This window comes from Callionymus lyra, chromosome 13 (assembly GCF_982586985.1).
Source record: "Callionymus lyra chromosome 13, fCalLyr1.hap1.1, whole genome shotgun sequence".
NCBI classification, from domain to species: domain Eukaryota; kingdom Metazoa; phylum Chordata; class Actinopteri; order Syngnathiformes; family Callionymidae; genus Callionymus; species Callionymus lyra.
Genome location: NC_141830.1, coordinates 5,800,294 through 5,824,571, shown reverse-complemented (window position 1 = coordinate 5,824,571; position 24,278 = coordinate 5,800,294). Strand labels below are relative to the sequence as shown.

Genomic DNA, 24,278 nt, shown 5'->3' with positions numbered 1-24,278 from the left:
CGATCCTTTTCATGACTGACAGAGTCCGAGAGAGAAGTCAACATATCTCCGCTCTTGGTCAGTCTGAGGGTTTCTAAGCGGCTTCAGCCAGCTGGTAAGTTGGTATCCGCAGTCGCCTGTCGTCAAATAAAATCAGAAAATTAAATAAAAACTACTGAATACTTTTATTCTCTATCGGTCAGCCAGCTCCCTCTGCAACGCCCTGGTTACCAGGAAACCAAGTGGGGTCAGTACTTGAACTGGAAACTGCAATGAATGGCTCCTCGCTGTGCGCCTCTCCAAAGCAGCTATTCAGGTAGCTCTAAAAGAATGGCTCTCGGGAACATCCGTCTTCCAGCGCAACCTCAAGAGAGTATTCATTTCATTAATCACAAAAGTGTTTTACTTTGAAAATAAATAGATATCACAAGATAATATACCTTGTACATCAAAGCCAGTTTGTGTTTAGATCATCCTTTAAAATTGACTTTGAGTTAGATAATGTTTTTACCAAAGGGATCTGTACTTATAGAGTAAAACTTTGTGTGTTTCTTTTTAATGGCTGAACAACCAAATAGAAGTTGTGGACTTCTGGAAATAGAACTTTCCAATGTTTTAAAAATTTTGTCACCTTCTTTAAATATTGTGACAACTATTTCCAACATCTTTATTCACACACCTCTTAATGACGTGGTTCTCACTCAGGGTACAAACAAGGGGGGTAAGTCCTTGCATTTCTCTCCTTAGCTCTTGGTCTGTGTGTATATAATTGGCATCATATCATTTGTGCAGACCTTTAGTTAGATTGACACCAAGGTATTTTTTTTTTCCAGTTGAACTTAAATGTTTGTCTAATATTTGTAGAGGGTCTATAGTTAGATGCCAACATTTGTGTTTTTGTTAGGTTTAGTTTATACCCTGAGTGAGAGCAAATCTTTTAGAGGTTTGTGAATAAGAAAGTTGAAAAAGTTGTTTATTTGATTTTTCCATGAAAAGAATATTTTTATTTTAGAACCCTATTGAAAATGTATGTATGGTTGAAAAGCCATGTGCGAGCGAGACGGCCTACAAACTTGGCTCAGTCATACCAGTTCTCTCAGGAGGAATGAGCCAACATTACTAACTACTGTAAAAAGCCTGTGGAAGGATATCCATAACCTTTGACCCAAGTCATACAGTTTAAAGCGCCATGGTACCAAATACTAATGAGCTCGATGTAAACTTATGACTTTCAAGAAAATAATACAAAATTGTCTAAAAAATTACCTTTACTAAAAAAGTGGATGTGTCTTTTTATACAGTGTATTTTAACTTGTGGTTTCAACTGTATATATATATATATATATATATATATATATATATATATATATATATATATATATATATATATATCCTAAACATTCATCACATAGAAATAATGATGTAATCTATTAAGAAGGTGAATTTGGATAATTCTGCCTCTGATTTTGTTATATTATTTTGCTCTGTACTCGTTTTTTGGGCAAACAATGATTTAGTGGTTAATGTGACCTGACATTAACCACATTTGTATGTTCTTCCCAAATTTACTCCAGTTTCCTCCCAAAAAAACATACAGCGATTGACAAATACCCTAAACTGTCTGTTGGTGGGAGTGTGTGTGATAATAGTTTTATGTTTCTGTGTGTCTTTAAAGGCTGGTGACCTGTTGAGTGTGTCTCACGCAGAGTCAGTTTATTTTTGCTCCTGAGTTTTCTATTTTCCTGTCACAGTTCAGTGGTTTTTCTGGCTCGCATTTACCTCACTTCCTGTTGCTTTCTCTGAATACTTTCCTTGTGTGGATTTTTTATTTCTGGACATCTGATTGACAGTTTTCGTACTACACTATTGGTTTTCATTGAACATTAAAATAAGTTTCTTTCAGTTGTTGTGTTATTATCTACGACTCTTGGGTCATTTTGACCTCACATATTATACAATGTTAGGTTTTATTGTCTCCAACAACCATCACTGACTGCAAGCAGGCACATGAGATAATGACAATAAATAAATTACAGATTGTATAAACAGATTATTCAATAATGTGGATACAATTATATTTTGTCGTTCATATGCTTATATATTATATTATGTTCATATTTTAGGAAAATGTTGTCACAACATGATCTGGAGCTTGTAATCCATGTGTTTGTTTCTTCTCGTCTGGACTATTGTAACAGTTTGTTTTCATGTCTTAACAAGAAGGATGTGTCTCGCCTGCAGTTGATTCAGAACTCTGCAGCCAGAATTCTGACCTGCTCAAGTAGAAGAACTTACATCTTAAGACGTTTTTATTTGTTCAGGCTTTTCCTTGATTTTCTGGAACTCCTGTTGTGTTCTCAGTGTAATAGATAGATATTTTGATTTTTTAGTAGATATTTTTTTGAGTATTTTTTTTTATTGTTTAAGCGCTTTGTGACCCTGGTCTAGAAAAGCGCTATATAAATATAAATTATTTACTTACTTACTTACTTATGCACAACTGTGTGTCTTTGTGTAATAATATAGAATTTTCTTTTTAAGTTACACACTTATGTTTAACGGTCCACTGTAGTATGAAACCCTACTGTATTTATTTTTGTTTACAGAGGACATCTGCTGGTTAAGTGACTCAATTTAAATAACTTTGTCTGTTTCTTTTTGTTCATTTTTTGAGTTTAGGACCTATACAAAACAAAGATTCTGTTTGAAAGGTGCGCCTGCATTTGTATAAAACTCATACTTATACAGCAAACCGATGTAAAGCAGTTGATAAATTTGAATTAAATAAAAATGAAAACCACCATTAGGCCTGTATGTTATGCTAATGTTCATATATTCCAATCTTCTACTGCTAATGTTGTGTTCTCATTAAAAATACAAACAAAATCTAAATATCTTCTTTGTCACTTTTTACATGAAAGTGTTGAAAGCAACACTACGTCATACAGTGAAATATTAATGGCCTGAGTATGACTGTTTTAAGAATGATACACAAGTGGTATAATTATTTAAAACAACAACTTGGTTTTTAATAAACAACATGTAACTTATGAATTCAACTATTATATTCTTAACTGCCACCACAAACAAAATAAATGTTGTGTTTACACAACATAGGATGTGTTTACAAAAGTTTCATATTATGATGTATTCATTCTAAACATGTGTTTTAAAGAATACAAATGTAGACTTTAAAATAAAATTACATATCAAGTAAAAGAAGGGAAGGTTTTCATAATAACACTAATACAAATATCTCTGCTTCAAACTCGTATCACAGTTTCTAAAATACTTTTGTTTAACAAGTTCCTTGTCTACTTTCTCTACGGGTCCTGACCTCTGACCTCTGACTAAAACGGTCTCTAAACACCTCCACATAAGCTTTTCTTGTGTTTCCTCTCTTGTCCAAATGAGAAGCTTTTTCTTTCCACCTCTGTTGCGTCATATGAAGTGTATGGAAGCAGACTTTGTGTCAAACATGTTTCATTGTGAGTTGGAGCAGCGCCCTCTGGTGGACAGTTTAACTGTTTTCGTGCAATATTTCGAAAAAACATTAAACCATTTGAAAATGCTAAAGCTTGATCCGACGTTTATTTAAAAGAAAGTAATATTTGATATTGCCCATTAAATATTTAAATTATAATTGATAATTGATGAATCGAGAAGTAATGTATATTTCGACTATTATACAAATGTCAGTGAAAACGCTAAATGTGGACAAAACTGAAACTTCGACTGAGGAAAATCTGTAAAGTCAGAAAAATCAGGATCAATTTTAAAATTCTGATTTTAACTTCCAGGGCTATTCAAGGTTAGGCACAAACAATAAAAAAAAAACAATACGAAGTTAAAACGCATGCTTTAAAAGCACAAAGACAAACTAAGTGACAAATACAGCAGCCGCTAAGAAAATTAAGAAAATAAGCGTGCACAAATAAATCAATTTATTTTAACCATGTATTATTTTATTAGGTAAGGTTAGGTTAGGTATAACTTTATTGATTCTTCAGGAGGTCTCCTTCGGGATTTTTTATTTTTAGGTTAGGTAGAACTTTATTGATAAATAAATAAAATGTTGTTTACGCGCCTTGTGACCCTGGTCTGTGAAATGCGCTGTAGAAATAAAACGAACTTACTTACTCTTCACGAATTGTGAAGAGTTATTGCTACCGTTTATGAAATCATTCCATTCCGCGTCGTTAGGTGGCGATAGAGCGCGGTCTGGTAGAAGTTGCGCTCCATCCTAAAGAAGAAGAGCGAACTGTCCCACGCGTGCTCCAGTCTCGTCGAGAGCAGTAAGAACGCAGCAGCGAACACACATCAGCAGACATTCTCCAAAAAACCCGTCAAATTCTGAGACGATGAGACCAGGTAGATATATATATTCATATGTTTTAAAATATGTGTTGCCTTTTTCATGTCTGTAACTGATATTTTCGAAGTTATTCCAGTTTTCTTGATTCTCTGGCCTGCTCGTACACATGTGGCCTGAGTCAAAAAACGCTTTAACACTTGTCGACGCTTTAAACGTCGCAAAATCCTTCGTTATTGTTCCGTTTTAATTAAAAGGGTAATTGTTTGGTGAAATCTTAATAACGCGGAGATGTCTGTTCATTTTGCTGTGACCACGTGTTGAGCAGCTGGAGAGAAAACACAAAGTTTACATTAAAGTTTTGAGATGTTTTTAATAGTTTTCCTGATTAATACTGAATGTATGGAGTATTTACAAGAGGTGAACATCAAATCAATACTTCGAGGTAGTAACTATATTTTACTGATTTCCACGTGTCATAGCAGACATGTGGACAACAACGGAAGTAAAAGTTTGGTAACCGATGAAAACCTTAAGTCCACTTGCTTCATTAACATTAGGTCTGTATATACTTTTTTCAGATATTTCATTAGAATACTTGATCACGGTTAAACTAATATGAGCAAAGTAAAAAAATACTACTTTAAAGAACATTCAGCTTCAATGAGTGAACAAACAAAAGTACTTTCAGTAGCAACTTTGTCTTCCAAATGTTTTGAGTTTCTTTCTCTGTTGCCAGGGTTCAGTCCCCGTGGTGGTGGAGGATTCGGTGGTCGTGGAGGAGACCGTGGCCGGGGAGGATTCGGTGGTCGGGGAGGAGACCGTGGAGGTAGTCGAGGAGGATTTGGTGATCGAGGAGGCGGTGGATTCAGAGGAAGAGGTAAGAATGTAACATTTTGGAAGTATTTTATGTGGTACAAAACTTTTGTCTTTGCATGTTTTCTTCGTAATGATTTTGACTTGAAATTTCCTTTACTGACTCATTGTAACAACTTTATTTCAGGAGGATTCCGGTCACCCGAAGGTGGTGGATTTCGAGGACGTGGAGGTGGCAGAGGAGCGCCAAGAGGAAGGGGTGCAGGTCGAGGTGGCAGGGGAGGTTTTGGTGCAGGGAAAAAAGTCCTGGTTGAGCCACACAGACATGAAGGTGAATATTTCATAATATTTTACTTCATGCATGCGTTGGGTTACACAAAAGACCCATAGTGTTGATGTATGACGTCTTGGTGGCAATAAAGTGACTTGTAAAATGAAGTGAAAATATTTTTACTGACCATCATTGAATTTATCTTCCTGCTCAGGCGTGTTCATCTCCAGAGGTAGAGAGGATGCACTGGTGACGAGGAACATGGTTGTGGGAGAGTCTGTGTATGGAGAGAAGAGGATCAGTGTTGAGGTTTGTGAATTCAGATCAATGTCTCTGAAATTTGCCAATGCTGTTGTGTAAGTTGTTGTCATAGTGTTCTAAAACGTTATCTTGTTGCAGGAAGGTGAAACGAAAATTGAGTACAGGGCTTGGAATCCGTTCCGGTCCAAGTTGGCAGCAGCTATTCTGGGTGGAGTGGACCAGATTCACATCAAACCAGGGGCAAAAGTCATGTATCTTGGTGCAGCCTCCGGGACCACAGTCTCCCATGTGTCTGATATTGTTGGGCCTGTGAGTCTTTTAATTTTATTTCAAACATAATCAATGGTATAATTGCAGTTTTCAAGGATACGTTTGTTGCAGTTGATGGTTTTGTGTGTACATGAAGCAGGTTTTGTCATGTCTTCACCACTCTCCTTTAAAAAAAAAACTGCATGCATGGACACAGATGTCTTCACTCTACTAGCATTTGGAAAAGGACATTCAGAAACCATGGCGATAAATTAACTTAAAACCTCAAAACATCACCCATAGTCTGATACAACAGTGTTCCCCAACGCTTTTGCACTGCGGTCTGGTTTAATTTCTGCAATATTTTCACGGGCTGGCTTACAGATTAAAAAAACGACAAAACTGGAGAGGCATGTCCTGCAGAAAACTGACGATAAGTGCATAAAAATAAGTCAACATTTTCCTTAATCAGCAAGAGAAGTGCAAACAAGGTTGGTCCTATATAGAGTTTGTGTTTTACTCTAGTTTACTAAAAAAGTTTTAGTGAACTGGACCGACTGGCCCTTTGACATGTAATATGAGTTTGGAAAAAGGTCTGTCTTTTTAGAACTAAAACCACATCCAGACAGTTGTAATGGTTACAACAGAAATTAAATGTATCTTCTGTTATCAAATGCTTTGAAGAAAGGTACGATCCCCAGCAAAGTGTTTGAAGACTACTGAGCATATGACCACTAGTTTTTGCATATCACCAATGGAGAGTTAAAGACTACAACTTGCCTCACAATTTACTTTAAGATCGATCAAGTCACAATGAATCATTAAATGATACATTTCTGCCCAGAAAATTGGCACTAAACGTTGCAGCTATATAATTTGTGTTGTACTCTTGCTGCCACTAAACTAAGCTTTTCTGTTTTCTAGGAAGGATTGGTCTACGCTGTAGAGTTTTCTCACAGATCGGGTCGCGATCTCCTGAATGTGGCCAAGAAGCGCACGAACATCATACCCATCATTGAAGATGCGCGCCACCCACACAAATACAGAATGTTGGTTGGTACGTTGTCGCATTTTTGCCTAGTCACGTATATATTCATATAGGTGAAATGAATTGGAGATTTTATTTGATAGTTTTCTTTATAAATAATCCATTGTGGACGAGTTAATGATAGTGTACATTTTTCATTATATTGACTGTATGACCTCCCTCTTAAACAAACTTTTTATTTTTTTTACGATTTGTAAATACTAAAAGTATAAACCTGTAGACTTTAGGCAAACTTTTGTGCTGCTGATCCTGAAGCATGGGATTTGACGACCCCTTTCTTTTCTGCAGGAATGGTGGATGTGATCTTTGCAGATGTTGCTCAGCCTGACCAGACCAGGATCGTTGCCTTGAATGCGCATAACTTTTTGAAAAATGGTGGACACTTCGTCATTTCCATTAAGGTTAGAAGACATAAAAAATGTGGTCCTTATGTGTTACATGCTCACACAACTTGGCTGGAAAAAATAAACTAATTAAGTTAAGATGTGGTGAATTATTTAGCATCTGCTAGCTTTGAATACAAAAACATTTCCCCTGAAGTTAATTGACTAATGAACCTTTTTTCTTCTGACTACAGGCAAACTGTATTGACTCGACAGCTGCTCCAGAGGCAGTGTTCGCTGCCGAAGTGAAGAAGATGAGTTCTGAGAACATGAAGCCCCAGGAGCAGCTGACACTTGAGCCCTATGAGAGGGACCATGCTGTCGTAGTTGGCATATACAGGTATGTCTAATGCTTTTATTTATTACGATCATAAAACTTGCATTTCCATTTTTTAAATTGCATATCCCCAAAAAATTAGTTTCCACTTGAACATAACCACATTTTGAAGGGCTTGTGTATGTAAAAATACATATGCATACTTTGACTGACTAGGGAAATTTTGAGATAACGTGCCACGTCTTGGATATAGAGGTGGCAAAGGTGGTTGGTTTGCTTAGAAGTGTTGCCGGTTTATAAGCATTAATAGATATAGATAAAACTTTATTGATCCCACTGGAGGTCTCCTTCGGGAAATTGTTTTTCCAGTCGGCACACAGCAACACAGACGATAGATCGCACAAGAACAAAGTTTCTATAAAAAGAAAATGCAAGATTACACGATCTAAGCATAAAGATAAAGAACATAGATAAAAGAAAAATAACAAAGGATACAAAGATAAACATGAGAATCATCCTTTCGCTCCACTCCTGCCCCCAAACTCAGAATTATACAATCTAATAGCACGAGGAATGAATGAGTCCCTGAGTCTTGAGTGTTGCATCATGGGAGTAGCAGTGAGTCCAGCTTCATGCCAACCCTCCTGATCAACCTTTTGACACCCCCACACCTCCCAATCACACCACAGCATAGAACAGGAATAAGTGAAAACTTAGTTGTTATGCAGGGGAAAATAGGATATTTTTCTAACCTAACTTATTTAGAAACTCTATGCAGTTTCCAGTGCAGTTAATAGTTTTTTTTGTTTTATGGTTGGTTAAAACACTAGTTGATTTTCTTTATTGAGCCCAGAGAAAAAGTGTAAAATGTGTTTGTCCTTTCCGCTAAAAGATTTTTTTTTATTTTGCATTTCTGCTCTTAACTAATATATTGTTAATCTGTTTGCTTGTTACAATATGCTTAATTTTTAACACGCTTTTCCTTTTTTTCCTCAGACCTCCACAAAAGCAGAAGAAATAGTTTTGGAGCCAGTCGGAAGAACATTTACCTTTTTTCTATGATTAACTTTTTATTAAGTCATTTCTTTCTGTTCATATTCACACTGAAAACTGTCCATGTCCAAGATGGAGTATCGCATTTGGTTATTGTCAAATAATCAGACATTGCTTTGCCCCTTTTTTGACTGTGTAAAGGTTCGGGCACCTTTTTGTAAATATGTTTTGGAGCTGCATCTTTGACCGTATACACCAAAATACCCGGGGATCAACCTTCTAGCATCAAGATATTAGAACCTTCGATATTTTGATTCATATGACTGGTGACTTTGTTTTATTAAATGTTTTGATCTCTGACTTGGTTTATTTTACAGACTTTTTAACAACAAAAAGGGGGAAACATGAAATGTTTATGCTGAGAAAAGTTTCTCACTGGGATTGACTTGCAAAAGACTTGTCTTTGAAATGTAATGCTTATTTGGACAAACCCAAATAACTATACAGTATAGATGATTTTTGTCATTAAATCATAAAAATTAGATGCTCTAAATCGGTCGCCTTTGGTCAAACGTTTAGTTTACTCGGCTGCGGTTAAGAATAACCCTCAGCTCTTCACATGTCAACTTAAGAAGTCTTTAATATAAAGTTGGAATGTTTTTCGTTTATCGGCGAAATCTGCAGAAACTGAAGTTTTTTTCCCCGTAACTATCCGCGCTAAATTTGTTTTGGCAGCCATTTTGTGGGGAATGTCAGGAACGCGCCGGGCCGTGCTCGCCAGTCGTCGGGAGTGCGCCCTCTATGCAGCCCCTCTACTCTGACCGATATTACCATCACGGAGGGGCCACTGACGAACTAGCTGTAGCCCTGCTTCTGCTAAACTACCACCAGCTAGTCGGTGCTTCTGCTGGTTTAATCCGGCGTATCCCAGTTAGTTCTTAGAAGAGAACCGCTGTCTTTAGACTGTCTTTTCCCCCAGATTCCATTGTTTTATTGAACATCTAATGCATGTTAGCCGAATGCTAACCGGCTAGCGCAAGCTTAAATTTCAATTAATGGGGGGGAAAACTAAAGGAGCTTTAAGTTAAGGTGACTTTTGTTTTTTATGATTCTTGTTATCGTGGCAGTCGTTTAGTTGAAGTAGCGAAAAAAAGGGGGGAGTCTCGGGTACCATGGTTCAGGCAGCAGGCTGCCCACCTCCCCGAAGGCACGGCTAGATGATCGGTCCCCGCCGATCCCACTCCGACGGAGCACCGACGAATAAACGCCTTCCGACCGGGAGTGTAGTCGCCTTACCGGGATTCTAACGGTAAACCGCCTCCAACGGGTGTTTTAATTTTGGATTCCTGCTGTGGAAGAGGGACCAGTGACCCGGGGGAGGGGGCTCTGTTCGCGTGGACGGAGGGAGAGAGGGGTTCTGAACATGGCTGCTACGCGGAACTCGGTTCTTCATACCGCCTGAGGTAAGAAAAAATAGCCGATCGTTCTTGGTCTCGTTCGATTATTCTTCCAATGGATTCATTTTTGCTCCCCAACAATTGTTTCGTCGGGAGTGTCAATAAATCCGTGGCTTTTTTTTCGGGGTAACATGTCACATCGTGCTGTCAGTTTTCGCCCCTGTCACCGGCCTCGCGATGCTAATTCTTTTTTTGCCGCTATATTGGATGAAGATCCTTGTTTTAAAAAATGAATCACATTTAAAGATGGAACCGGTTCTTGTGATCGATGGTGTATCCAAGGCGGGGATGATGCTGGACTTCCACCCCTTTTTTTTAAATATATGAATCATTTCTTCTTCAGGACCAACTATATATATATATATATATATATATATATATATATATATACCTCTGAGCTTCTCAGGTGTGAATGTGTGAGGACCATAGTCTGGTCGTTCATCTTATTGCGAGGTTTTAAATGCAAGAGTACTGGTCCAGAATCTGATGCCGTGCGTGAACGTGTGCGTGTATCCAGGCAAGTTTCAGGATCCGCTGCTGCTGCGACCTGACTCAAGTTAACGCACGACACTGACGGGAGGAGGGTTGAGGAACAGAGGGGTCTGGAGGCAGCAGATACAAGATGTTTCAATATAGCCAGAGCTGGTCATTTTCCCCAGTTTGACTTCTGTGCATCGATGGCAGCGAGCCACCCCCCCCCCCCCCCCCGGTCTGTCCTCTGTAGCTCCGCAGCAGTTCATCTGCTAGGGCTGCTAACGCTAGCTGTACCTACCGCAGCAGCCACAGCCCCTTCCCTGCCCGGAGTACACGGAGGAGAACACTCAGCTGCTGGGGGATGAATGTACCTTTTGGGCCTCCTGGCTGAGCCATGACTGAACACCTCTGTGGAAAGAACATGCTTGTGATATACATCTTTGTTTAAGGCTTCAAATATGACTCACCTTAGATTATTATTACCCAGACAATCGGTTTATATCCCTGGGTTTCTGGAATCAACCTTAGATCATGCTGCACATTTTTTTTTAAATTTGTAGGTATTGGATTGTGGACAAGCGCTTTGTGATGTATTACTTACTTAGTGGTGGTCATGACATCAGGAAACTAATGCTCAAATAGAAACCTATGTTGAAGTTGCAATGTTACAATAATAAATATAAAGTAATTGGTTGTAATGTATGAACGTTTTTCCTGAAAGATTTGGCTCATGAAATCCAGATTAACATCTGTCATTAGAAAGTCTTATATTTGGCTAAATGTTCAGCTTGATAGTGTATTTCACTCCATACAGTCTTCATCGTTGAAAATAGATTATTGGGAAATTTTAATCCGAGTTCGTAAACCCTCCAGTTCTTCGTGCATTTTAAACAATTTTAGAAAGGATGGTGTTCCTAAATCATTTTTACCTGGTGTTGTGTTTTTGAATGAAGCATCTTTAAAATCTAAACCAGGGCCTTGTTTAACCATCAGACTTACCAATGCGTGTGTGGAATCTAGACTTATGCTGGTTATCTTGATGTTTTGTGAAGGTTATTTAACATGGTATAAAATTGCAGGATTTTTCACTAGCTAACAGCTAAACATGTTACTCTGTTTAATTTAGACATGGCTTTTTAGTGGGAATTGAATGCAAACCTATAGAAAATGGTGTATACTTTAAATTCTTTCTTTGATTGTGCTTCTAAGCCATGTTTCACAACCGAGGTCCTGGTCAAATGAAGCATTATCTTAGGCTGTAATTGGCCCCCCTGGGCCAAATTTGGACATGACTTGTCTAGAGGCAACATTTTTAATCCGACAGATTTTTGTTCTTTTTTTTGCAGTATTATATTATAAGAAAGAAGTTAATGGGAACATGCCAAAGTTATGTCCTTTTTCTTTATTTAGATTTCAGACTTTTATTAAAGAAGAACAAACCAGATCATAACACAAAAATAATATTCCATGTTTATTTAGCAGAAAAGATAGACATTAATTATTCTTTTTTTTCAAGTTATTAATCAATATATTTGTATTGGTTTTTACAAATCGAGTCTAACTAGAAAAATAGATTTGCTCACAATGACACCTGATTAAAATAAAGCCATAACAACCATCTACTTACCACTCACCTCCATCGCCTCACATTTGTCTTTGAAGAGATTAACAGCAATTGTTTTTATTGAATAAAAATACACAACAATTTTTGTCTTTGAATTGCACAATATCTTTTAGCATTCCTAATTATATTTTTGAATGGTAGTTCATATAAAACATACTCCTCACTCACTGCCTCACAAATATTTTTCAAAATAAGAGCATAGCAAGCAACTCTAGGGTAAGTTATTTTCTGTAAAATTGTGTTGATTCAACATCCACATTCGTCAGTGATGTGTGTGCCGCTTCAACAAATAATAATAGGTCACAAGAACCCATACTGCAGTACCTGTTTTGTACCAACGCACAAAAAATGCCAGCTTGTTTTGGTACCTTAGTAGTACAATAGATAGATAGACTTTTAATTAATAAAGTCTATCTATCTAATAAAGTATATATATATCTACTGTACTCATCAGTATGTGTCTGTTTGTACAAAACTTTCTTTTAAATACATTGTTGACTTTAGAAAACGTGCTTAAGCCCCGCCCTCTGAAAGAGCTTTGCTTTTCTGGAGATAAAATCTTGTTTACCATAACCACACCCACTCTGCTGCGATTGGTCAAACATTGATGTTTGTCACGCAGTGTCATCGGCTAAGTCTACATCTCAAAGTGACGTGTTGTGAGAACGTAGCATGATTACAGCTGGCAGGAGGAGGATTGAAGACACTTATTACGTCATAATGGGCTTCACTCTCGTTACCTCTCGTTCGCCGAGATTCAAGACAGGGGAGAACTTAATAAAGTAATGACGTCAAAACCTCATCATGATTATGGATTTACTGCATCTAGGAGAGGCAGACTTTAACATTTGAAAGTTGAAATTAGTGGCCCTTAATGTTCTGAATAGGCAAGTTCTTGGAACTGACAGGGCAGGTATATACATGTGCACTTTTGTTGTCTTCATTACAATGGCTTTTTCGAGGGAAAACAAGACACCTTGTCTTATTGATAAATCGCATCGATGAGTCGCATTTGGAAATACTTTAGATTCAAGGCAGATGATTGTGGGGTAATTATTATTAACCCCCATAAACCGGAAACACTTCCAAACTCGTCAAACACTTGAAAGACATCCCAACTTGTTTTAAGAGTTCAAGGTGAGTGAATTTATGTTTGCTATAACTTATGCCGGTTTAACTAAAAACTGACATGTTCTGTTATTTAAGCGAGAGACTCACTACAGCAACTCACTTCATACAGCTATGGTTATATCACGTTACATTACGTTGCTAGTTAACGTAATGTGACATTATGAGATGCTGTGATGATACTGTGGGTCACCAAGGTCATGTTTTTTTTTTAAAATAAACCTACATTTTCCTTTTTTCATTTCCAGTTGTAGTTGGATGGCACTCACCAGATGCAGGGAAGTCACAGACTGCACGCTGAGAAATCATTGAAAGGCAAAGAAATTGTAAAAACCTTACGGTTTTTATATACTTGAAGGTGGCTCATAAGCACTGGTTAATTGTGTACTACTTGTAGGTTTTTGTTGTTTATTTGCAAATTAATAAGAAAACAAATTGAACCATTATCACTCGCAAAATTATTGATTGTGGATTTTGTTATTTTGTAAAGTTCTATCCTTGAAATATATATATATATATAATGACCTAATCCCATTTGTTTTATGTTGTTATTGAGTTTGACCCCAAACACTAGTCACAGAGCTTAGATACATAGAAAGCAGCTTGTTGAGGTGTTTCATTCCCGTTTGAAGCAGTTACACTTTACTTAAGAGGAACAGGAGTTACGTTCTGGCAGCAAAGATAAAGAACATTTGGCTATACTAGGGGCTGTAACTAGTGGTCTCATTGTATATAATTCATTTATAGATTTGTTTTGATTTGATGAAAATAAAACTGTTTTTCCATTGCACTGAATAACAGGTTAATTGAAAGAGAAAATAGAAGTTGAATAGGGAAATCCAACAGATGAATGTTTTAGGACAACAATGATCACCCATTTTTGTCTTGGGTTAGGTACTTTGCAAAACATTGTTTATCTGAGCGTTTTGCATTCTTAATAGAACAAATGTTGATTAAGACTCGCAAGTCATTGGTTATAGCAGCACCCAAATCTTTTGTGTTGGTATTTATACATACAATCCTATGCTTTGTCACACATGTCCATATCAAACGGCTCCAAATTGTGAAAACTCTTAATTTCTCTATAATTTGATGTCAAATATACGAGCCCTGTTAATGCAGTGAGTATTTCAGTTTACAGTATAGTTAACGCTCGACATCGCTTGACATCAAATATCACCCTAGACTTCATCCCTGACGTAAGCAATGGAGGTTTACTAACTGAACTGTCGAAAGTATTGGTGGAACATACTGAACTGCTCTTTTAATAATACAAGTAAATGCATTAGTAAGATAAAGGTCAATAACAATATGTGTTTAATGAAATATGGTATTTGGAAGTGTCCAGTATAAGTTGACTAATTTAATGTGTAATGCAAAGTTGCAGCGGCTTTAACAGGTCCAGGTGGATCCTCGTACTGTTGAACCTTTTTAATTGACAAAGCTGTAATTTGTGCCATGTTTTCTTCTTCATTTTTTTTTCGATAGCATGATGATACAAAGTACAGGCCAGTCATGTGATCATCTGTTTTCTCTTAATAATCACACTTTATCATTGTCCTACTCTCTGGTGTTCTTGCTCATAATTTAGTTAACTTGCACTTGTCATTGCACTCAAGTTCTAACATTCTCCTACTTCTACTACCGCATATTGTTCTTTTTTTTTTAACTTATAAAGAGTAAGGTAATTCAGCAACTGAATGTTATTAAAGGTGCAGTAATAGTGTATTGTGGGTTACTAATGGCAAAACAATAATTCTTAATAATCAATGTTTGTTTGGTACTCGAATACCCTGTAGGTCTCAAGATTTCCAACCTCAACATTTGAAACATGTAAATAAGTCCTTTTGAAATGTAAAAGTGCAAATGTGCATCTTTAAGGAAAGCCACTGAAGCATTCAGACCTATTTTAATAGTAGTGAGTAGTGAGTGAAATGTGAGAAGTACTTTGAAACTCCTTATTCTGAGAGTTCACCATAGATTACCTTCTACAACCTGCTGAGTAATAAAAACAACAATGTTTACAGTTTCTCTGTTAGCATGTGTTGATAGTAGTTACATCTTGAAAACTAACTGATCAATAGAATATGTGGAATATACACTTTTTGTTTACTGTATATTTAATGCATGTACTTATTGTGGCATCTTTTAAGTTACAAAGTGAATGAGGAGAAAAATAATTAAATTAATTATAATTCAAATTAAAAGAAAAATCAGCCTACATATGAACACATTGGGGATGCATTTGCAGTTTTGCTTTCTCTTTAAAGGGTTAAAAGATTTGATTATTATTTAATTAATTTGAGGTGTGTTACCCTACTATAGTGTAACCCTATCTGCCCTCTTTTTTTCAGTGAAATATGGACCTAAATAGTGTAGATAACTACCGGTAGGTTAATGTCCTATAATGTGACCTGTGACATAACTCATACAGACACACACTGTCAGTAGAGTGAGTCAGGAGATTAGATTGAGTGCTTTTCAAAACATGTGCAGATAAATAAGCATAAAGTTGAACATAAAAAAAATGTTCATGTCCTAATCATATATACCATATTTATTAGATATCTCCTGTGGGACTGTCCCTCATCCTCTATGACTTCACGCTCTGACTGACCTAAGGTCTCTCAATGTGTGTGTGTGCGTGTGTGTGCGTGTGTGTGTGTGTGTGTGTGTGTGTGTGTGTGTGTGTGTGTGTGGTAGTTCAGAAGGGGTTGTTGCATGGTTGGCCCCTCCACCTGTCCTTACTGGTAATCTATTTCTGGTACTTACACTGAACTCAGCTACGTCTCGCCTGGCAACAGGAGCTGTGTATATATATTTATACATATGTATGAATGCACACACACTCTTCTGCTCTCTTCTCTTCCCTCGCTCACACACTATCTGGTGGGTTTGTTCGGGTGGGTGTATGTGTTTGTTATTTTGTGGACAAGCTGTAATTGCAGAAGTTTGACCCATTTGAACCTCCCTACTTTAACAGGGATGATTCTAATATTGGCACCAGGGTTCAGTTTTAATAAACTTTACGTGACTTGGATGTTTTTTACCTGCTGTTGAAACATTGTGTTCAGATTATCTCTGTGCAATAATTCAGTAAATCCAAATGAATGATTACAGATTAAATGGGTGCATTGAACTACATTTGAATAACCTAAATGACTAATTTTAACGTTAAGATCACCGTTTATTGCCATCTATTTTTACAATTGCTTTTCAGCCTTCTCTGTCCCAGTATTATCAGAAAAAGTTATATTAAACAAAGCCCCAAAATAAAAACATTGGAAAGAAACAAACAAATTGCATAGGCTATAAACCACTAGAGAGAGAGGAACACCTAGACTATGGACAATGTTACTAAAACTCTTCAAGTAGTCTTAGGGGAAAAACATGTTGTGGGAAATATGTTACTGAAATGTTTCCCTCTTTATTTCAAATGGAATGGGTTCATTAACAAGAACGGGTTTCCTTATAGCATAGATTTTGTGTAGATTAAATAACCTCAGTTAAGAAAGAGAGAGATCTGAATGGTTTCTGCTATGTCTTACTTTTCTCTGTTTAGGCTTTGTTCACATAGAAACTCAACTCTATAATCTAGGGTTGTAAAATAATCACACTTAAAACCATTCAAAACAATGTAGCAATGTCAGTACTCTGAGTGGTCATGTATTGCTGCCTTAGGAATATACACAGAAAGCTTAAATATAAGCAACGACAGAAGATGCTGGGGAAGTTCAACTAAGAAGAAAGACATTTGTGTTTAATGAAAATCGATAGTATATAAGCATACACCTTTGTAGGTATTCTAAGAAATACTTTTTCTGGCATGCATCAAATTAATTTAAAGATTATCTTTTGGTATCTTGTTCTGTGTTTTTTGATAAATTGCAGTATATTGATTGAAAGAATGTACAATAGTCAAATATTGCTAACAGATATTCAAAATGCAATTTTGATTTATTTATTCAAATAATAGATTAGGACTGCGTACCCAAGTATAACATCGGATGCCTGTACAGAGGAGAACGCAGAGATCGCGGATGTGAAAATAGCTAGTTTAAATCAGCAATCAACACTTTTTGGTGAATATGTTTCTTAATTGTAAATATATGTCATTCAAATACATTTAAATGGGAACTAAACTGGATACCAACTGATCCTGCAAGGAAAAACTGCTGTCAAAAGAGAGGGGAAAACAAGTTACATGAAACCACAATACTCCACTGTCCCACCCAGCAACAAGCACTCATTTTAGAAATGTCAATTTTCGGGGGGATTCTTGGTCACCTTTAAAGCGTACACCAATCTTGCATGCTCACTATAACATTTGTCCCTGTGACACAGGATTTAATAGATTAATAACAATACACAATATTATTATTGCCTTTTTACCTGGCAAAACTAAATTTCAAACACAAAAATGTGTTATTATTAATAATTATTATTGCAAACTTAAGTCACTGTACCATTGTGTGCTGTCTTGAAAAATGTTTTTTTTAACTGACATCTTTACAAAGGCTTGGGTGATTTAAAAAGTTAAGATAAGTGTAGTAGTCCAGTGGGTGGTGGGTAAATAAGGTAACATAACCCATTATGAACTTTGCACATGTGTTATTGAGATGCACCATCATTACATTTGAATACTGCCCCAAAATGGTCATTGCTGGGTGGTTTTGTAATGGATATACATTTAAAAAAATGTATGCATTCCTTATATGCAGTAGAAATTTACATTTTTGTGAAATAAAATTAATAACAAAAATTAGAAGGTTGTTCCAAAGCTTAGGAGCAACAGCCTGGAAGGATTTCTCTCCTCTGGACCTGAAGCGTGTTCAGGAACCATCAGTAGATTCTGATCCACAGACCTCAGAGCCCGAGATGGGGTGTACGGCTGGATCAGATCACTGATGGAAGGAGGAGCCTGACCATGAATAGATCTGAAAGTAAGAACCAGAATTTTAAAATTGTTCCTGAAAGAAACTGGCAGCCAGTGTGACAAGTGTTTTAAGGACCAGGGAAATGTGAGTTCTTCTACTTGAGCGGGTCAGAATTCTCGCTGCAGAGTGTTGTGTTAACTGTAGGCGAGACAGCTCCTTCTTGTTTGGACACGAAAATAAACTCTAACAATAGTCTAGACGAGAAGACACAAACGCATGGATTATAAGCTCCAGATCGTGTTGTGACATAATTTTCTAAATTCAGAGATTTTTCTCAGTTGAAGGAAACAGTTTCAGGTCAGTTTTCTGCAGTGTTGAACTAGAGACATCACCTAGGTTTCTCAGGCTCAGTTTGACAGACCGACCTAAGTCACCCAAGTACTGACTCAACCCTGGAACCATATCATCAGGTGCAATAACCACAGTTTCCGTTTTGTCCACATTTAGCTGCAAAGTGTTTTCACTCAGCCATTGTTTGATTTCTAGCAAACAATTGACTAAGCTGTTCAGCCTCTGGGGCTCAGTTGGATCAAAAGAGCAGTAGAGATGGATGTCATCGGCAAAAATGTGGTAAGAAACATCAGGAAATCTCTGAATGATTTTACCAAGGGGAATCAAGTACAGCAAAAATAATAAAGGACCCAAAACAGGACCTTGAAGGACTCACAGCACAACAGATCCGCTGATTCAGACCTTATTTGATTAGCAAAAACACTGAAATTACTCCCAGAAAGGTATGATGAGAACCACTTCATCCCACAGTCTTCTCAGCAGGATCTGGTGATCAACTGTGTCAAAGGCTAAGAACAGATCCAAGAGAACCAGAACAGTGTATTGACCCGAATCAACCAACATCATGATGTCACTGGACACTTTCAGTAAGACTGTCTCTGTAGACTGATGTTTGCAGAAGCCAGACTGAAATGATAGCTGCTCAGACACCACCTTGATAGCAGAGATGATAGCCAAAGTAACACAACAATATGGAACAGCTGATGAGATATGTACAAATGATACTAAATAAACATACATAGTCTCAGACTTCTACCGTCATGATAATGTTGTTTTTCAATTTCCTATTTTGTGTGTTGTTATTTCATTCTTTTATTCTGTACCAACACCACAAAAAAACATAGGTTGTGTTTACAACTCTAACAATAATAAGTTTCTGATTCTGTATCCGCGCATCCTTAAAAGCAAAAGATATCCTTTAACTCTTTCATGCGTCATAAGTCTTGAAAGACTAAATAACCAACCTTTCAGTTTCTGCTGGAGATTTAAAGGTGTCATTGGTCCTTGACACAACTTTATCTTCAATAGAGTCGTGTCAGGGTTTGGATAATCTTTGCTAACAAATCCCACATTCTTTTGACATCATTTGTTTTACTGAATATTTCATGACCTCGAAAGTATTTACCATTTTTAAGTTTATTTAAATTAAGGGAAATACGTTTTCCGTAATGTTTGAACAACTCAGAATATAATAGAGTGCGTATTGTGTAAAGTTGTAATAGATTCATTTTAAAACCTCTTCCTGTACTGTGCGACAGATTTCATAGAAATTTGCTAATAAACTATTTTTAATTTCTTACATAAATATGCAACTCCCGGCTCGAATGTCGAAATTACAGCTGCGACTTAAAGTGAATGATGTGCTGACGTTTAGAATGATCTTAACATTGATCCTTTAAAAAATGAATAGTAAGAATTAGGCATGAATTAAGTGCTACCTTGTTGAAAGAGTTGAAGAGAAAGACCGTATTAGTGTTAACTCAATTTATATACATTTATATTACATATTATTGCTTCGGTTGCCACGTCATCTGCTCCAGTTTGTTGACAGTGGACTGAAGAATTTACAAATATGCCGTAGTCCAATGTAAATTGATGTGATTGATGTATTAAATTCCTTGTTTAATGGTGGGACATATCATATGTTTGATAATAATGATGTAAATTAAAATGAAAAATTAGTATTTGAATATATGAAGTGATACTAGTGTTGGTGTCATGTGTGAGTAGAATAAAGCATTTACAATTACTTCATACAAAACATTGATTTTAAAGTCCTCTATTGATACCCCATTTTTGCATTTTAATTAGGCTGTAAAACATCTTTAAATAACTAGTAATTCATGTATAACTATCATTTAAGGTCTGCTTATGATCTTCATTCAAGTTATTTTTACTTGCTAGCACTAGCACTACTAAAACATTGGATTAAAATATGTTTAATGTAGACTAGGCCTAAAAGTAGTGAAAAGCAGTGCTCCATTTGTGCTAATATCCCACATAAATTAACTTTTTTTCATATAATTGATAAATGAATAATAATTATATCAGTCATATTGAATAATGGTATTGTTATTCCCATTGGTAACATATAAAGATAGCCCTGATCAATTTGGTGAGCCAGCTAAAAAATCTCAACACATCTTTTGCCATTCTTGCAATTGCAAAAATGAAAAAACAGAAAACAAAAAATAAGAATTACAATTGTTAGTAGTTGGTTTGTGCTGTCAGAACATCTCTGGATGTTGGAGGGGAACGCAAGGTTGGTTCCCTACTGTTCCCAATTTAATACTGAAGCAAACAAGTGGCCTTTTGCCTTTCTCAACTATCATCACTTTCTTCCAGCCAAAGTGAATCTTATCTTGACTTTATTTGAAGAGAAGCCAATGTCTCTCAGGAGCGACTAGTGACTTCCACTACGTATGTTTTGAACCCCAATCTCTCTTTTTGCATTCCGCCATACGGTCACAATACTGTGGCTTCTTCTTCTCATTTGCCTCCTAAAGCCCCTTCAGCTGATGTGCTTCTCTGTTTTTGACCACTGACCAATGCCATGGGTTAATGTCGGAGTTATGCTAACAATGCGGACCGAATTTAATTTTCGGGTTTATGTTCTTTCTTGTATTTTTTTTTAATGTCATTACTTGCTCACGAGACCCGTCTTTGCTGGGTCGATGGCTTTTTGTGTGAGCGTCCTGGTCGCTGTGTGTTCTCCAACTTATTGAGCACCTGCTCACGCCTCCGAACGTAGCAGCCATTTGCAAACGCTGCTTGGATGTAATAGGAACGTCCGAGGGCTCGGACCCGATTCGCTGGACTAGGTGGGTTGTCATAATGGCTCAGGTAAAAACAAAAAAAAATTACACATCTTCCACTCTACCACCCCAGGTGTAATGCCCTCCACGGGTCTTGGTGTAATTTTCCAGTGGATTGTAAGTAAGTAAGTAAGTAATTTTTATTTGTATAACGTTTTTCCAGACCAGGGTCACAAAGCGCTTAAACAATCAAAACAAAATTCAATAAAGTATATACTTTAAAGGCCAAGATTAAACTGATAACACAACAGGAGTTCCAGAAAATCAAGGAAAAGCCTGAACAAATAGAAACGTCTTAAGATGTTTCTTGAAGGAGTCAGTAGAGTGTCCTTGTCTATCTTTCGCAAAAGGGTAGGACTTGAACCCCAATTTAAGTGGTACTCCCCAAATCAAAAAGTGCTTTAAACACTAAAAAAAAAACGGCTCCATTTTTTGGAATAGTCATTCATGTAAATATTGTAGTCATTTCTATATTTGACTCTCTGGGTTCAGGAGTAAAAATGATAATGTATAGAATAAATAAAATAACTGTTAAAACTCACATCCTGGTTCAACCAATGGCTGCTCATACATGGCTGCCGTCGACGTGAATACATAAGCAAATGAACGGGCAGGAACATGGCCCGTGAATTGAAACTAGGCCTACATTTTATTCCTCTTTGCCTGTGTCATCCCCGTTTTGTTTTCGTCTCTCTGGCTCCGCCAAGTGCCGAGCAGGAGGAGGGTATCTCCGGGTGTGAAGGAGTCCTTCGCTCCGCTCTGAAAGCACCCTGCAGTAGCGGCATGGTAATTCTGCTCCTCTATCTTTCCTCTGCATCGTGTTTACCTAGCAACAAGCATCACCCGCGGCTGGCCATCCCATTGGTCACTTGAAAACGCACCGGGGACCAATGGCAGAGCTGTTGCCATGGTACAGCGTATAGTTGCCGGGTGGAATTTTGCTGCAAGGCACGTGAGTCTCGGAGTCTGCTTGCCTCCCCGCTTCTGCTGCTGCGATCTCGACTGTCTGGTGCTTCGTGCCACAGAAACACTGAGTTTTCTCCTCCACCGTTATACAATATAACTCCATATATCAGTCCTTCACAAACTAGTCGGGCTTAGACACCTCGCCATAGATGCTACGACCGTGCGTTTAAAAAGAAATGGCGAGAAGCCCGAACCTGACGAGTCCACAGCCTGTATTAATCCCTTTTTAATTGGCTCTATTTCTGCCTGCGTAATATCCTGTATCACCAGCAGAACATCTCCATGCTCTCGACATGTATGGATACATTAGTACTTCTGCAAAGAACTTAAAGAAAAAAGCAACATGTAACTATAATTAAAAGAAATGTACAGCGATACAAAAATAAATGTTCTTTTTTAATCTTAAATAAATCATAATTACATATTGACTGTTGGTGTTTTATGTAACAAAGTTCCAAAGGTAAAAGAAGCTTGTTGCATAGGTGTTAATGTACAGAAATAAATGTAAACCGTGGGAACAAATCTTTACCGAATTGTAATAAATGGAGGATAATTTTAGTTTGTTGTGATTTTTCTATAAATTGAGAGAAATAAAAGGTGGTTTAATCTGTGGGGAAATTATTTATTTATTGTTTGGACATTTCTTAAAGGTTTTCTGGTGGATTCATTCGAACTGAACATGGCTATTTTATATAACATAATATCAGTTATCAAAGGTATACCTCACTTTAATTTGGAAAGAATTCAAAAGCAATATGAAAGTTAAAACTAATGATGGCTTATGTATAATTCCTGAGAAATGTATGGGAATATTAATATTGTTTCTTAAAAAAGTGCTTTTTGTGTCATTGATTAAAATACTTGTATATATATTTATTACAATAAAAGTAGGTCATTCAAACATTTCTCTCTGTGTCGAATAGTTTGATAGATAATAATTATTTGGAGGCAAAGAAACACCTCTTAATGGTTAATAACGTCCAAAATATTACAGGTTTAATGAATTTCTAAGATTTGTTTGTGGAAGCTTGTTTTTATTTCTGAGAATATTCTATAAATATGTTTTATAAATAGATGTGTAAGTATTAAGCAATTGACTCCAATGGTTTTGTATGGTTATTAATTATTGCTTTCATCAACAACTGTGTGTTCAGAAAAAAATTGATATCCATCTAACCAACTTACCAAAACAATTCTGTAAAATAAAAACAAACACTCACAATTGGCCAAATCAATAGACAAGATGTGTAAAATGTTGATAGTTTCAATTTACTTGAAATCATTATACATTAACTCTTGCCATGTAGACTGTAATTCAATTGAAGTCATATTCTTTATATTTTGAAATAAAAGGTTTTCCTCCTGAACAACAGTCTTTTCATACAATGATATCAGAGCCCTGCCTCTCTTTTACTGCATTTACAAAACTGTAACTTTACAACAACAACTGAAAATTACAGCAAACGTTGATTGTTAATATAAACACAAACTTTTGCCTATTCTTACATTATCAGCAGAAAGGAATCATTGCTCAACATGCACTAGTCAGAAAAACAAGTATATCTATTGTTAGAAAACTTTTATTTTGTGAAACCTAAATAATTTAAAAGAACTAAACATATTCCATTTTAAAAAAATCTGCACATCTTGTCCATGCTGCTGCTATTGTGTGTATGCAAGCTCTTTTATGTGCACGCTTCATGCCAGTTTCTTTGTTAAAAAAGAGTTACAATGCCACATACAGGTACAGCATATGTACTACATTATTCAGTTGTTTTATCTGGATGCTGCATAATTACTGTGCACTTTTTTTGTCATGTGAAAAGATGCATAAAAAAGAGACAGAAATAGCATAGTTTTCATGTGGACTAATTGGTGTTTACATTTCTCTGTTCAGCACAATATCCACTTAAGTCACATTGTTTGTTCAAAATGTAAAAACAATTCCTTCTTTCAAGCATGAATATGGACAACATGATAATTGTGTCAAAGGATA

The 24,278-nt window shown here is 36.6% G+C and overlaps 2 protein-coding genes across 2 annotated transcripts in view; both read left to right on the top strand.

Annotated features, from left to right (window-relative positions):
- The first annotated feature begins 4,238 nt into the window (after positions 1–4,238).
- On the top strand, positions 4,239–8,949 carry fbl (fibrillarin rRNA 2'-O-methyltransferase). Its single transcript, XM_087806253.1, has 9 exons — positions 4,239–4,350; positions 5,031–5,171; positions 5,295–5,438; positions 5,593–5,687; positions 5,778–5,948; positions 6,813–6,945; positions 7,225–7,337; positions 7,514–7,659; positions 8,593–8,949. Exons 1-9 carry the CDS (start codon positions 4,341–4,343, stop codon positions 8,615–8,617), a joined length of 978 nt encoding a protein of 325 aa, XP_087662379.1. The 5' UTR covers positions 4,239–4,340; the 3' UTR covers positions 8,618–8,949.
- Positions 8,950–9,482: 533 nt separating this feature from the next.
- The window catches only part of dyrk1b (dual-specificity tyrosine-(Y)-phosphorylation regulated kinase 1B), a 34,769-nt gene continuing 19,973 nt past the window's right edge, over positions 9,483–24,278 (top strand). Inside the window, exon 1 of the mRNA XM_087804939.1 lies at positions 9,483–10,052. The gene's annotated coding sequence lies outside the window, so the exon portion shown is untranslated. The remainder of the gene's footprint in view (positions 10,053–24,278) is intronic.